The following is a 16208-nucleotide window of genomic DNA, read 5'->3' as shown; positions in this document are numbered from 1 at the left end:
TTTATCCAAGGTTTATTTTTGGGATTACATAATGTCATAATGCGGATTTCTGAGCTGACAGGGGGAGAGAACTTTATTTGTTAACATTTTATTGTTTTATTCTAGGCTTTTTAGAACATAGATAGGGCTAAATGACACAGCACAAGCACTGTGCAGTCTATCATGCTTTAAAGAATCAGGATATTTATTTTAGGGTTACAATCATTTGAAGATACTTATTGTACATACCGTAAATAAGACATCCCCTGAAAATAAGCCCTAGTGTGGTTTTTGAAGCCTGGTCTTATTTTCGGGGAAACACGGTAGCACTTCATTTCCGAACCCATGTCCTCATCAGAGTACTTACCTGGTGTCCATCCAGTATCCAGCACTGCTACCACCGTAGCCAACCCGGATTGTCTGACCACGCCTCTGCCAGACTTCCTGCACCTACTACCGGCCTGCGGTCCTTGCCACTGGGCTCCACTCCTACCTCCGGCCAGCAGTCCTCTGACTCAGGTGAGCCTGTAGGATTGTTACACTAGGCATGATTCAAGCCAGTAAAAGGAGGCCGGCCGTGGCGGGTCTACCTCCTCACAGCACTGACCTGGAGCTGCCTGATCACAGCTTGAACCCTTTGGGGTGACAGGCAACTCCCTAATAAAAATACAACTTCCTGGAATCCCTCTCAGGCTAGTCAAGAAGTGCAACCCTGAGTGAGACAAGCTGTAAGAGTTGTGTCTGCTATTTCTGTAGATTCCAAATATTTTGTAATATGCTTTATTGCTTCATTTGTACTATTGTCAAATTTTGTACTATGGTCAATTTATGACTGAATGTGCTGTTCATGTTTACAGTTCTACTCTGTATGACTTGTTCTTTTTCAATAAAAAAAATATTGGTTAAAGAAAAAAAAAAAAAAAAAGAATATAGCTGCAATCACACGTTTCCTAGGAAAAGGCAGGAATATCATTCTTCATAAGTCAAGGTCAATTTGAAAGTAATAATACAGGATGTGTCCATGGGATTTTTCTATGGGGTGAGTGACCCATGATAAGTAGTTTTATATTAGCTGTAACCTTGTATATGTGTGTGTATGTGTACATATATAAAATGTAAAAATAAACAATTTATTATAAACTGATGAAGAAATCAGATTTTTTACATGTTTTATTGGGTGTATATTATAGCAGAAAGTAAAAAATATTGGGGTTTTTTTTCCAAATTTTCTTTTTTCTTTATAGCGCAAAAAAATAAAAACTGCAGAGGTGAGCAAATACCACCAAAAGAAATCTCTCTTTCTGGGAAGAAAGGACATCAATTTTATTTGAGTACAGCATTGCACAATTGTGCAATTGTCAGTTAAAGTATCACAGTGCCGTATCACAAAAAATGGCCTGGTCATGAAGATGGGTAAACCTTTCCGGAGCTGAAGTGGTTAATCAGCTTTTACCTTCAGACATAATATTTATTCTCTAATCCAGCTTTCTCAGTGCATGTTGGAATGCTCACATCACATGTATCCATGTATGCCACATTGCCATGGGACAAAATGTTTAAATAGTGCTATATCTGTTGTCACTATTTCCCTAATGAGCAGAACTATATTTACTCTAATTACACTGTTACTAGGTGATTCGTTATTGCCTAGCTTTAGTTCTTAATTGCCTATCTTTAGATCCCCAGATCACTGACTGAAAGTTGTAAATATTTATAAACTCAGATGAGTCTTTAAAATCTTTAAAGCCTTTAAAATTTATTTTTATATTATAAATTAGGTGTTTTAAGGAGAATTCATTGGGCAGTTGTATGTACATCTGTTAAAACCCAGAAAATAGTCATATTAAGTCTAAGCCATGTAGTTATTAAAAATACAGCAAGTGTAATATCACTTACTTTACGAAGCTATGCAATTACTGCAGAAGTTTGTTCTTGTGACAGGAGTCACTTTGGTTGGGGGACCCATGGAACCCAGCTTACCTTAGAGAGGTTTGGGAAATCCCTGTCTTAGCTCCCCAGGTCCCTCTTATTTGTAAGTCCCCACGTGTCTATGAGAGGCACAGGGTGACCGAGAAAATGATGGACAGCTTCTTAATGGACACTGAGAATATGGTTTGGATTACTTCAAGTGGGGCAGTAGTATTCATCCACAATATCCCTCAAGAAACATACACATATACAGATACATTTATTCCACAGTACCAGAATGATGGAACATTGTATGAGCTTTGCCTCATAGACTATTGTAGGTAGGAACCGAACAGTCTGCTACTGGGGTCTCCTGCTATTGCCTGTTTAAAAGGGTGTTCTATGTTTATACTTAGGATAATATGTATTGTATTTTATGAGTTTGATGCTGGCAAGTCTGACCTGGAATGAGATTCCTGATTGTCCAGGTGGCTAGTTTAATTCATTTAATGTTTAGCTATGGTAATTATATTCCTGTGTGCAGTTATTCCTGTTTGCAGTTTGTATTCTTAGAGTAATATGATCAGGAGGGGATGTCCTCCTGTGTGGTATATATTCTGTGTGAGTTTGTCAAATAAACGTTGCAGTTTTATACAAGCTATTGTCGGCTAGTCTTTTATATTGCGGCTTTAATATCTGATATCTATGTTCAAGACTGGAGGAAGTGGTATACTGACAGAAGCACTCAAACACAGTGTGGGTCAGTTCCGTCAGAGTTCTTATCATCTAAAATGCTAAAAAAAAGTTAGCACCACTGTCAGCAATAAAAACATGAAAGCACCCTAATCCCTTTCTGCTTTAAAAAAAACAGGGGGGTGATTCAAATGTTCAGAAGACGTTTTAATCTTTACTGAAAACACTGATGAAATGACCTTTGGATTTGGGTTTAAAATTTTAAATAATATCCATCAAGGTGGCTCGGCAAGTGTGTGTGTGGGGAAGGAAACCATGCACACCATATTTGCTCAAATAGATATTGGTGGCTTTTGTTTTCATACATTATTATTACAAAAGGTGTGCCAATTTGGTTTGTTTTAATAACAACAAAGTAGGGGGATAAGGGTCTTGCCATTTAAGTATACGCTTTTTAAATAGAAGAAAAAACTTCCAGGATTCCCAGCAAGCATACAGGTAGCATGAAGAAGATCGCTTTAAAATGAACTGTTTAGTGCAAAAAGTCAGCCATGTGTCTGCATTGCCCTAGCATGTGATAAAAATGTGCAGTTTCTGGGCAGCCCTTTTTAGTAGTTTGTTATAAAGTAGGGGTGTTATAAAGAGCTTTAGCTGTGTCATTCAGATCATGGAAGACATGTATTCACGGAAAGCATGGATATACATACCTGAGCATGGAATAATCTTTACATACCAGCTGAAGGATCTGGCTCAAACAGGATATTACAAACAAGACTGACATTGGTAAGGCCTACCTGTGTCTTTTGGGTACTATCTTGTAAGAATTGATGTAAGCATTTAATACCGGGTTGCTCCATCCTGACATATTAGGTAATGTTGGAGAAAATAGTTAAACAATATGGGGTTGAGACCTTATCCAAGTACGGCCCCTGATCACCAAAGATGGGGTCAAATCTTTTTCCATCCTACAACAGTAGAAATAACTCTCAAACTATGAATTTTTCAATTACCTACAGATCAAACATTTCCTTCAAACAAAATTTCCCAAACATAAGGGTGCCCTGGTTCTCACTCCTATTGAATCTAAATGTAAGAAAATTCTCCATGCACCAGGGATGATTTCCTTACTATGTTTCATGCTCTTAATGTCCCCCCCCCCCACATAGCAATCCCCCCACATCCACCCAAAAATTGTCAGCTGATCTAGGTCTAGCATTGGATGCACAAGCCTCATCTGGTAGACAACCAAGTCCTGCTAGCCTAATGTGTTGGCAAATGAGTCCAATTGCAAGGTCATGACATGATGGTACTTAGTATCCACTAGGATCACTCTCTTTGTACCTGAATACTCTTCCACTAGGCCTCTTTCACATATGATGGGCCTTGTCCTATGGCATGTCAGTTTTGGGAAGTGGTATTCCAGATGATCTCTGAACTAAAGGGGTTCGATTATCCTTTTTTAGCCCAATATGCTCACTTAAACCTTAGATCGCGAGGCCTATCAAACAAAAGCTTTTACTTGCTATTACATTTTTAAACAGCCAAAAAGATTATCTCAAAAGCCTAGAAAACACCTACCCTTTCACTGGCTGAAACCAAATCTAAAATACACTGTTTTGTTATGTGAAAAAATGGAAGCTAAACTCACTGACAAAATGGATAAATACCTGTCCATCTCTCATCCCTGGACCTCTAATTTTCTACCTGCAGGATTTGACAAAGACCTCCTGACTCTTTAGGGGGATGCTCACTTGCTGGCCAAACCATTTTCCGCTCCTATTCCTGCCCCTACCAGATCCTTACCAACTTGACCCCCAACTTTTCCTACCCACATACTCTCTGATTCTGCAATAATTTATCAATAGAAGACTAAAAGACTTCCTCTTCTCGGGTTTCTCTTTGATGATTTTTTTATGATTATTGCTTTTAAATTCCTGCTGTTTTATATACTGCCAAGTTTATATTTTGATTGCCAAGACAATTGAAAAGCATCTGAAAGGCCTGTAATGTTAAAGGGTAAGTTCACCTTTGTAAAAAATAATAACTGCATATCACTTGCAGGTAAAAAAGTGTGCATTTATGATTTTTTTACACTGCAGTCTATAAAGCATTGCACCCGCGATCAGCATGCAACTGCAGACTACTACAGTATAGCTGTCTGCCCATACCTCTCATACGAGAATCAATAAACTACGAGGACCTTCACCAGCACCCTCAAAATTCATTAAGAACCACAAGCTGCCTGCCATGCAGAACTCTATGAATGAATGATGCTCTGTTTTCAAATTATAACAGCGGGGGGAAGATTCCCTACCTACAGTCACAATGAGGGATTGGGGGGATGCTGCTTTAGTAGCATTTTACACCCTGAATATGAGTGTATCATGTAACATGTTACTAAAGGTGAACTTATTCTTTAAACTATGATATGTTCTGTATCTCAGTTACTTTTTTTTAATGTTTTCTCTGAAACTTGTATTTATAACTCATGAAAACAAAATCAATAAAAAAGACTGGAACAGGAATCAACATAGGGTTATTCAGGGACACAGTTCAGTTATCTCTAGGCAAAAGTTTGGAAACATATTTAAATATTTTAAGCATTGCTTTAATAAACACCGTTCCCTGAGCAGGCTTGACCTGGTTCCCCAAAATCAAATTGCCAAAACCTTCATAAGAGGTTTTAATAACTGCTTCAGTACAAGGATTGGAACATGGATTGCTACAAGTGAAAAGCTAGATAACAATATTCAAACTTAGGGAAGTCTATACCAGCTTTATGAAATGATAGTTGTAGAGTAAATAATGAAATATGTGGTACCTGTTGGTTCCGAGTGGAATGCTGTACATATGAAAATAATCTGCTTAAAAAATTCCAGGGGAATCTGGCAGGGGAGATCAGAAAACATACAATAATTTAGGCAGAAATACCATTTTTAATGGGTGTTTCCTAATAAATCTAAGTATAGGGACATTCAAGATCTGTTTTTATTCATGCATGGAGTCCATAATATTTGAATGTAAATTGTTATCCAGGTACTTTCTTAGGGGCAGTTGTATTGTGATGCCCAATTATTTGAACCTGTGAGCTTTTTGCAGTTGGGATATGGAATAAATGCGTTTAAAGTGATTGTCTCGTTTCTTGTTTTTTTTTAATGAAAAAAATGTTATACTTACCTCCTCTGTGCAGTTGGTGTTGCACAGAGTGGCCCAGATCCTACTCTTCTTGGGTCCCTCTTTGCTGCTCTAGGACCCTCCCTCCTTTAGATTGCCCCCACAGCAAGCAGCTTGCTAGGGGGGCACCTGAGCGGAGCTGCAGCTCCGTGTGTCCATTCAGACTTACCCCTCTCTCTCCTGATTGGCTAACTGACTTTTATTGACAGCAGCTGGTGCCAATGACGCCGCTGCTGTGTCTCAGACAGTCAGGAGGAAGAGTCCCAGATGGGCTCGTGGACATCGCTGGATAGAGATGGGGCTCAGGTAAATATTAGGGGGTGCTGGGGCAGCTGCTACACATAGAAGGTTTTATATCCTAATGCATAGAATGCATTAAAATAAAAAAAACCTTTTGCCTTTACAACTCCTTTAACCATATCTTTGTTGGTTGGAAAAAGTATAAATTTATCTAAATGATTACTATTATTACTATTATTATTATGCAGGATTTACATAATGGCAACGGTTTGTGTAGCGCTTTACAAAATGAAGGTAGTACAGTTTCAATACAGGAGGAATCAGAGGGCCCAGCTCGTTAAAGCTTACATTTTAAAAATGTATCCAGAAGGTGTTTCTAATTTTAAAAATTTTAAGCAGGCTCTGGTTTGAATCTGCCATATAAATAAAAGCATCATCTGCATTAAGTAATATGTACTTTTCCAGGGAGTTGAGGTTCCCCTTGAACCCCGCTTCTTTCTTCTTCTTCTCTTTTTTTTGCATAGGGTCTCTCTTCCCCAAAACTGAATTTGGGTACAAATGCTACACTTGAGGGCTGATGGCACCCCTTGGGCGGAATTAAGGGTGCCTCTGACGTGTTCACCTGATGAGGTCTGTTCAGCCATGTCTGCCAGATAGTGGGGCATGTTGAAGTCTTCTTGACAGCCATTCAATGTTTGTTTTGGACTATTTTGACCATCACATTGAGTTATGGAGTCCAAAGTATCTTTTGCATCGGACTCAGACACACTTCCAACTGAGAAATGTGATTTAATCTATAGTACTTGCCCCTACATTACAACTATGTCCCATAGTGATGTAAGGACCTGTGGATGGAAGAAGTGAACACAGAGGGACCAAGCATTCAGCATTCCTAAAAGCATAGCTCTTCAAGAGAGCAAAGTATGGTAAATGGATGACAGTTATTTATTATTTTCTTTGCAGTTAGCTTTGTAAAAATCATTCACCTTCCTCTTAAAGAGGTTGTACACTCGTTCAAAAAATTTTTTTTTTTCTTACAACCTGCAAGAGAAAGACATAATGAGCTAGTATGCATCGCATACTAGCTCATTATGAAATACTTACCTTAGAACGAGCCCCCGCCCTGCCGCTCTCTTACCTGTATGACGAGCGACATGTTCAGTCGCCCGTCTTCCGGGATCGCGGCATCCGGCCATCTGATTGGCCGGAGCCGCGGTGACGTCACTCCTGCGCACGCGCGCGGGAGCCGACGGTCACGGCACGGGGCTCTGAAGGAACGGCACGATCAGCCGTTCCTTCAGAGCGCATGCGCCAGTGACGTCACTGGCTGCATTAAAGGTAAATATCTCCTAAACCGTACATGTTTAGGAGATATTTACAGTACCTATAGGTAAGCCTTATCATAGGCTTACCTATAGGTACAACTTCCTGAGGAGGGTTTACTTCCTCTTTAAAATGCAGCTCTCTTTTGCTTTTTGAGATACTGCTCTAGTTCTTTACTAGAAGGATAAATTGATATTCTTCCAGTTTCTTTTTCTTTTTGATTTTCACATTATTCTCATAGTGAATTAGACATTTTTGAGATAAACATTGACTTTAAGCAAAACAATATGTTGTTAAATAAAAATAAGGAAAATGGTACTAGTAACAGTTATTTTTGTTAGAACTTAGGCAGAAGTTTTTTTCCAAGTTCAATTCACAAATCAGTAGAACTATTGGAATGCACTATGTTCATTATTCCCCTAGCGTATGAAGCCTGGAAAAGATTCAGTGTAAGCAGTGCTGTGTGAAGTTGTCAATAGAAGCTGATCAAGCAACTGCTCTTGTTGAAATTGGCCGCTGGTATACACTGTGGACATACACACTCTTACTTTCAACTTTTCACATCCAAGTTTGTACTCTTGACCCAGTCTTGTGGTGGCTTGTGTAGGGAATTATTTAATTTCTTTGACTTCTGCTTATGTTTTACTTGTCTGGATATAAAGATTGACTGGGGGAAAAATATTTACCAAATGTTTAGTGTGGTTGTACAGACCAGAGGGTCCTATTACTGTCAAAAAGCATCTAGAGTTATGTGTTACTATCTGCACACATGCCTCTAAAATTGCAAGGGATTCTTACTGCATTTCACCTTAAAGTAAACTTTTCACATTTTTCATTTAGAGCAATGAAACACACCTCCTCATTTTTAACATTTTTAACACTACCCCACTGCCCCATTTGTCAGCTTTAGTCCTAGGAATTACTTGTTGCCAATGCCCAAGCACTGACATATGGTGTGTGGAGGTCCTTAGCCATACGTAAGTAACCCTTAGAAATCAGAGGTAGACGTGGCATTGCTTTAGGTCCATCATAGGTATGGACAGGAGCCACATAATTCACATGTCATTCTGCAAGGCCTTGCTAGTATCATGAGTACAGACCTGGTCCCTGGCTGTAGACCAGCATGGTTATAGGCCTGGTTACAGTAGTCCAGCCACCCAGGCGGGGTGCATCATGGGCCGTGTAGACCACCCCATCACCAGAACCCATCGTTACCTTCCCACCACCTTTCCTGTTTTGGGATGGCTGCATGCTACATTTCTAACCCACGTTTTATATTATAGACCAGTGGATTCCAAACTGCAGCCCGGGGGCCAGATGTGGCCCTTTGTTTGCTTTTATCAGGCCCTTGGGTACTTTTTCTTCCACTGATACCAACAATGGGGCATAAGTCCCTCCCACTGAAACCAGGGAAGGGACACAACTCCTCCCAATTACACCAACAATGGGGCACAATTCCTTCCAATGACACCAACAATGGGGCACAGCCTCTCCCTCTGACACCAACAAAGGAGCACAATTCCTCCCAATGACACCAACAATTGAGCCCAATGACATCAATGATATGACACAATTCCTCCCAATGACACCAAGTGGGCACAATGACACCAACAATTGGGCCCAATGACACTAATGATAAGGCACAATCTCTCCCACTGACACCAAAGATGGAGCATTGTTTATTCCCACTGACATCAAGACCTTTTCTACTCCCAATGGCCGCAGTCTGGCGCCCCTAATGTCTGAGGGGCAGTAAACTGGCCCCCTGTTTACAAAGTTTGAGGACCCCTACTATAGACCATGTTATGGCCTAAAGAGATCCACCTCCATTACTCTGTATGACTCAGAAAGGAGACAGTAGGGGGCAAGAAACACCTTTACTTGGCTACTGAATGGAGGATTAAACAGTTCCAAATCATGGCAATTACAACAGTCCAACGGATTACAGACTATTCCCAGGGTGCTACTTTCCATATTAAACAAGAGGTGAGACACTTATTTGATTTGCATTCCAGCCTTACATGTTCTTTCTACAAGGCTGTCTCTTTCCCATGCCTGCAAACAACCTTTTTAGCTCGAGCCAGCATTAAAATATCCCCTATGTAAGGGGCAGAGAGGACTCTACCAAATGGAAGGGAAGGGTAAGAAAACAGAACAATAAAACAACAACTCTACAATTAACCTGTTTTACACAGGGTTAAGCTCTAACACAGTTTAACATGAATATTAGACAAGCCTTTCTATTTGGCTGTGGTAGGTGGACTGGGGAACATGAGTAGGGCAAATATTAACAGCAGAAGAGGTGGACTATAAAGTGAATCTGTTACCTTTTATAAATGGCTATTTCAGATTTCAACTAGGACTGCCAGCACTTCTCAATGTAAGTACTGTCCTTCGTGCTGATTTTTTTAGTTACCTAAACTTAAACCTTACATATAGAAAGAAACACAATTATTTTCATCATTATTTGTACCAAAGGGGGTTTGTAGCAAATAAGAGAAACACCACAAGTCTGATATTTGCTCTTGAATAAACCATCTAATTTAAGTGAACAGATCAAAAAAACAGTTTACATGCAGTCCATCAAACTAGGGCAGACCAAACGTCTGCTATTTAGAGGTGTATTCCAAAATCTTGCCATAGAATGTTCATGTAATTCTTATTCAAAAAAGTGTATTTTTGGTTACTTTCCATCATCAGAAACTGATGAACTGATGAAGTTCATAAGGAGCCATTCTGATATGCCTTTGAAGAATATGAAAAAGAAGCTTCACTTTGTGAGAAAGATACACACTATCTTATTTGCTCATCGATTACCACTGTCTTTTGTAAAGTCCTTATGGAATTATGCTTTGGAACTTTGCTTTATCTCTATATCATAAATAGAGTGCCATAACTCCCTTGTGTTATGGAGATGAGAAGAAGGGAAGTTATTCTGTAGTCCAGCAGAGAGGAAATGTGCAAGGATGGGATTTCAGTGCAGCAAAGGCAGAATTGTCAAATGACTAAAGGAAGTTAGGAGCACACTGGATTTCTAGCAATAACAAACTGGTATTTTTGCGTATTTGCAGTTTTTAGCAGGACAAAATGTGCATTTATTGCAGGGATATACTGAATATATTTTATTATTTCTGTCCAGACATGCACTTTAACCAGTTCTGGACTGGAAGGATTTACCCCTTAATGACCAGGCCATTTTTTGCGATTCAGCACTGCGTTACTTTAACGGAAAATTGCGTGGTCATTCGACACTTTACCAAAATAAAATCAATGTCCTTTTTTTCCGCAAACAAAGATTTCTTTTGGTGGTATTTGCTCACCTGTGCGACTTTTATTTTTTGCGCTATAAATAAAAAAATAATGACAATTCTGAAAAAAATATATATATATTTTTCACATTCTGCTATATAATATCCCCCCCTCCCCCAAAAAAAAAAAAAAAATAAAAATCTATTTTTTTTATCCTTTTAGGCCAATTTGTATTCTGCTACATATTTTTGGTAACAAAAAAAAAAATAGCAATAAGCGTATTTTGATTGGTTTGCACAAAAGTTATGGCGTCTACGAACTAGGGGAAAGATTTATGTCATTTTAATTTATTTTTTTTTTTTTACTAGTAATGGCGGCGATCTGCGATTTTTAGCGGGACTGTGACATTGCAGCAGACAGATCGGACCCCTAACTGACATTTTTTACACTTTTAGGGGGACCAGTGACATTACTACTGTAATCAGTGCTAAAAATATGCACTGTTGCTGTAATATTGACACTGGCAGGGAAGGAGTTAACCTAGGAGTGATCAAAGAGTTAATTGTGAGCCTAGGGGAGTGTTTTCTAACTGTTTGGGGGAGGGACTTGTGAAATGATCATAGAGACCTGTGATTCTATATAGGCGAATCACAGGTGTCCTGTGATCATTTCAGAGAGAAGAATGGTCAGCTGTGTTTACAACATCTGCCCGTCCTCCTCTCTCAGCGGGGAGTGATCACAGGTGCCCGGCGGCAATCGCAGCCACTGGTTCCGTCGATCGGCATCCCCACTGCCTAGTGGGGGTGGGAGTGTGCCACTGGTGGTGCGCGCTCTCCCCCCAGCACCACTCCCGTGAACTGACGTACCCCTATGTCGATTCGCGCAGACGAACCAGCCTGCCAAAGTAAAACTGTGGCAGGCGGTCAGCAAGTGTTTAAAGTATATGGACAGCCATTTTTTAGTTTCCGATGAATAGGGAAAGGTTAAAACCCCTATCAAGTTTTTTATTGCTGTCTGCAGTCCTGCAAGGTAGATTCATTCCTGGGATTTAAAGTGCAATTTTTTATTTTTTTATTTTTCTTGAGGTGATTGTAGCCGTATTAGTGCACTTGTGACAGAAACTATTGAGTACTGTCCGCAATACTTTATTTATTTGCACTAACATACAACTTTTCAGGACAAGCATTCAGGGATTGTCTTTTTTTAACATTCTGCTAAACCTTTTGCGAATTAGTACTACTAAGACCTTGAAGAAGATGATATGCTCCGAAAGCCTGTCCTGAAAAATTGAATGTTAGTGCAAAAAAAAAAGTATCACAGACAGCACTCAATTCATTTTTTTCTAGCAGGCAAGCTCTTTATTGTATATAAAACATGGAATATCTCTTCTGCAATAAAATAAACGTGCCTGCCTGTTTGCCACCCTCTGCAGAATGTAAATGGAGCTTCACATACACAGCTCTGTTTAAATTTCTGTCACAGTGCTAGTGTCACAGACCTCGCAGGTGTTGGACTGTCGGAGCAGAGGTAGGAGAGGTAAGTATTGCTGCCTTTAGTGCTGGTTCACACTATAGCGTGTGCGGCGATCGCATGTAATATCGGAGCGCACTGCTCCTTCATTACATGCGATCGGATGTGCAGTGCGAATTCAGCCATACACTTTGTATGGCTAAATTCGCACTGCACCCGCACAAAAGACGCACAGGACCCTTTTTTTCAGCCGCATCAGGATCGGATCCCACAGTGGTTCACACTTGTGCGATCCGATCCTGTGCGAACTGTCAGATCGCACTGCAATATGCGATCAAACTGGGGGTGTCGTTAACATTTAATTGACACCCCCTGCGTATCGCATATGGCAGTGTGAACTGCCAGATGTGCGTTTGCGATGTGGGAACAGGCTGCGAATTCGCAGCCTTCCCTCATCGCACAAGTGTGACCCGGCATATAGGTCCACTGTAACTAAGCTTCCTGTGCCAGAAAACTGATGAAGGAAACTTTCTGGAGTGGCAGATGCACCACATTAACTAAGTAGACCTGTTTTAGGTCTATGTGCATCACCCACACCAGTTTCTGTGAAATAGAAATTGAAGTGGGTTCTGTGAAAGCCTTCATCCTCCATTCCACACTCAGATGTGTTGGGGGCAGGGACAGGTGTAGTCACAGTCACAGCACAGTTCTGTGCCATGACAGTGGCAGACGCAGTGTAGAACAACCTTTTTCAACCAGGATGCCTTGAGGTTTCTTCAGGGGTGCCTTAGCAAAATGCCTTAAAATTGATAAAAATGATATACAAGCCAGCAGGTAGATCAAGCCTGCCCTTTAGTTACACAAAGCCACAGGTTTTCATTATGCACCATTACCACTTTCTTTACACTGGCATCCTAACAACCAATGACATCATCAGTTAATAAGGAGGATGTCTGTTGCCTCCACAGCATCCTTGTATGACCCTCCCCTGCCTCTCTCCCTCAGCACTGGGGTCACATTAGCTGACTGATGGAGAAAAAACTGAGGGAGAAGAGAAACATTGGAATACTATTCAGTACCAGTGTGCAAAAGTGTATTTACTTTGGAAGAATAAATCACCTCCAATAATGGGAGCCCTACGGGTGGATGTTGCTACATTATGTAAAATTATTAAAACATTTTTTTTACATTTTAGAATGGGGTGCCTCGAGTCTATAATTTTAAAGGGTGCTTTAACTGAAAAAAGGTTGAGAAGCACCAGTGTAGAACACAGCGCAATTTGTTCCTTATTAAAGCGGAGTTCCACCCAAAAGTGGAACTTCCACTTTAGGTAGTCCTAACCCCCTGACCTGCCACATTTGGCATGTCATTTTTTTTTTTTGGGGGGGGGATGGGTACCTAGTTTTGACAGGTATCTGCTCCCACTTCCGCTTGGAGCACCGCGGCGCCCTGGGCAGAAGTTCTCCTCTCCCCCTCCCTCCCTGCAATCTTTTGGGACATGTCAGAGGTCCCAGAAGATTGCCTGCCAATCAAGATGCGCAGCGCAATTCGCGCATGCGCAGTGCGTACCCAGCTGTGAAGCCGGGTGCCCACACCAGTGATGCCGGCGCCGCCGAGACCAAAGGGAGAGGATAGAGGCTTCTGGCGGCCGCTTGACTGTGGGACAGGTGAGCGTGTGTTTATTAAAAGTCAGCAGCTACACTTTTAGTTTTGTTTTTTGTTTGCTGACCTTTAATAAACACAGAAAAGGCTGGAACTCCGCTTTAACAATAGGGCTTGTGCTCCTTTTGTTAGTTAGGAGCAGCATAATTTTCAAGTTAGAAGAGTGGTACAAGAATTGTGTTTGCCCCACTCTATGTTAATTCTCCCCATTCTCTCTCAATTTTAACTGCTACAACTTTATTATTATTTATGTTACACTTACTCACTCAAGGAACATTATTGCCTGTACCGCAAAAAATATATATTTTTACTGCTATACAGATATATTTATGGTATTTTTTATTTTAGTTTCAAAACCTGTGTGTTCTCCCCATTGGGTTACTAGCTCAAAGAGTACATCATGAAGTGTTCATCCTACTTCGGACAGGACACCTGTTACCTGGAAGTGACGAAATTCCTGGAACTGTTTCTTCACCTGTTCCTCAGCTTGTGATGGAAGTCTGGAACACTACATATGCTCACAAAGACACACTCCAGACATGAAAATAATACCTTTATTAAAATTATAATGAGTTTAACACACACAAACATGTTCTTGCTATACACAAAATCATAGAATCTCACTATATAAAGGGTATCCAATGGAAATCACGTCACTGCCAATATAATAATATAATGTGTTATCCTGAAGGCACACTTACTGTGCAGAGATTTTACAGCTCCCACAAGTCCCATATTACATTATTAGACAGGATTGTGACTCGCACTACTTTGTTTTTTTAGGTTTACAGGACCTTTGGTGGACAAGGAGTCTGTCTGGCAGGAAGGTGCGTCCACAAATATCACAAGCAACCAGTTGGCTCTGGGCACTATGCCAGGCAGCTTCGTTTAAAGCAACAAGATCGTAGGAACCTTTCGCTGGAAAAAAAAAAAAACGGAGACAGAATATCAGTTTTCATTTTGGTCAAACAAAGTAGGAAAACATTTTCAGGAAATACCTGTAGACTTAGCATTAGCTAAGACCCAGTCATATTGCTTGTACAAGATGTTCTGGTTATTGTCTATGGAATGGACAAGGGAAACAAGTTACACTCCGTTGTCCTGACATAACATAGCATATAAATAAACTTTACACTGTTTACATGATTCAATGAATATTTTCCATTTAATTTTGGGGCACTGCGCAAATATCATGATTAAATGAAAATAAATAGATTTGAAATTATGAGATAAATTATGTAGAGATTATGCTGGATTTAACATGTTCAAACAAAATTTTCCTTACAAAAGCCCTAGAGCTATGTGGTGGTTGAAACATTTTATGTGATAATTTTATGTATGTGTAATGCCCACAGTCCTCTAGGGAAAACACGGATCACTAAATCACAATTCCAATTGTTCTTCTATCCAGTCCAATTGGTTAGAATAATTGCACATCATACATTCCCCTCCTCCCCATTCAGAAAGCACACAATATTACAAACACAACTGGTATACTCACACTGCATGCTTTACAAACAAAATGCACACATGAATATATTATGTAAAAATATTAGAATCTGGTTCTGAAAAGAAAAAATCTTTGCAAATTCTGCTATATGCATTACAAGAATTTCAACACATTTTAATGATATTTTTCTTCTGTACCATTCATAAAACGTGTAGGCCATTAAAGTGCATTTGCCTAAAGAGGTTGAGTAAAAAAAAATAAAAAACATGTTCAGGACCTGCGTGTAATCCCAACATACCTGCAACAGTTTGGAAAACTCTGTCCCAACAAAGCTCCAGCACTTCCTGATAGTGGCCAGCAGTCCTGTAATGGTTGGCTTACTGAACAGGAAATAAAAGCAAAAAAATATTCTCCTGCACTACCCAATATAAAAAAATGCTAACCAGGAACTGCTGTAATGTGTTCCCACACCAAAATGGAAAATCAGTAAATCAATGGTGTTGCACTATTCAACTCTACATATAGTGATGAAAACTCAAAAACAACAAAGAAAAACCCATATCCAGAGGTGCTAGCACTCCTAAATAAAATGTATAACTCCACATTCAATAAGTAAATGGTGAATTGTAATATCTAAAACACTAACTCACAAAAAAAGAGCAACATAAAAACACAAGTGGAAAACCCCACAGGGTTGCTAACCCCATTCACTAGAATATATCATTGGTGGTTGCCAAAAAAAAAAAAAAATCACACGTGACTTTAATACTGCACTATGGAATCCCTTTTTTTTTTTTTAAAGTATATATACTTGCCGGAGTTGTGTCATACATTGGATCCATTTATTCACCGGTTCTGGTGTGATTAAGGTGCAAATTTTTACCTGAATTCATACCTGAATTGGGACAAGAAATGCACAGAACCCTTTTCAAAACAGCACCACGGCCTCCCCACACATGTGTGGACCAGCTCCATTCAAAGCAACTCACATTCACATGCTATGCAAATTGGATGTGGTTAAAAACGCATCCAATGCGCATATGTGTGAACCCAGTCTTGG

The 16208-nt window shown here is 39.9% G+C and overlaps 1 protein-coding gene across 2 annotated transcripts in view; it reads right to left on the bottom strand.

Annotated features, from left to right (window-relative positions):
* Positions 1-14335: 14335 nt before the first annotated feature.
* ZNF475 (zinc finger protein 475) overlaps positions 14336-16208 on the bottom strand; it is a 46878-nt gene continuing 45005 nt past the window's right edge. For both annotated transcript variants that reach the window (XM_082243361.1, XM_082243360.1), the window contains exon 3: positions 14336-14616. In XM_082243361.1, coding sequence (XP_082099487.1) covers positions 14465-14616 — 152 coding nt within the window. In that variant the 3' untranslated portion in view covers positions 14336-14464. The remainder of the gene's footprint in view (positions 14617-16208) is intronic.

The sequence above is a fragment of the Pelophylax lessonae genome (assembly GCF_965119305.1).
Source record: "Pelophylax lessonae genome assembly, chromosome: 1".
NCBI classification, from domain to species: Eukaryota; Metazoa; Chordata; class Amphibia; order Anura; family Ranidae; genus Pelophylax; species Pelophylax lessonae.
This window is presented reverse-complemented; position numbering and strand designations above follow the sequence as displayed.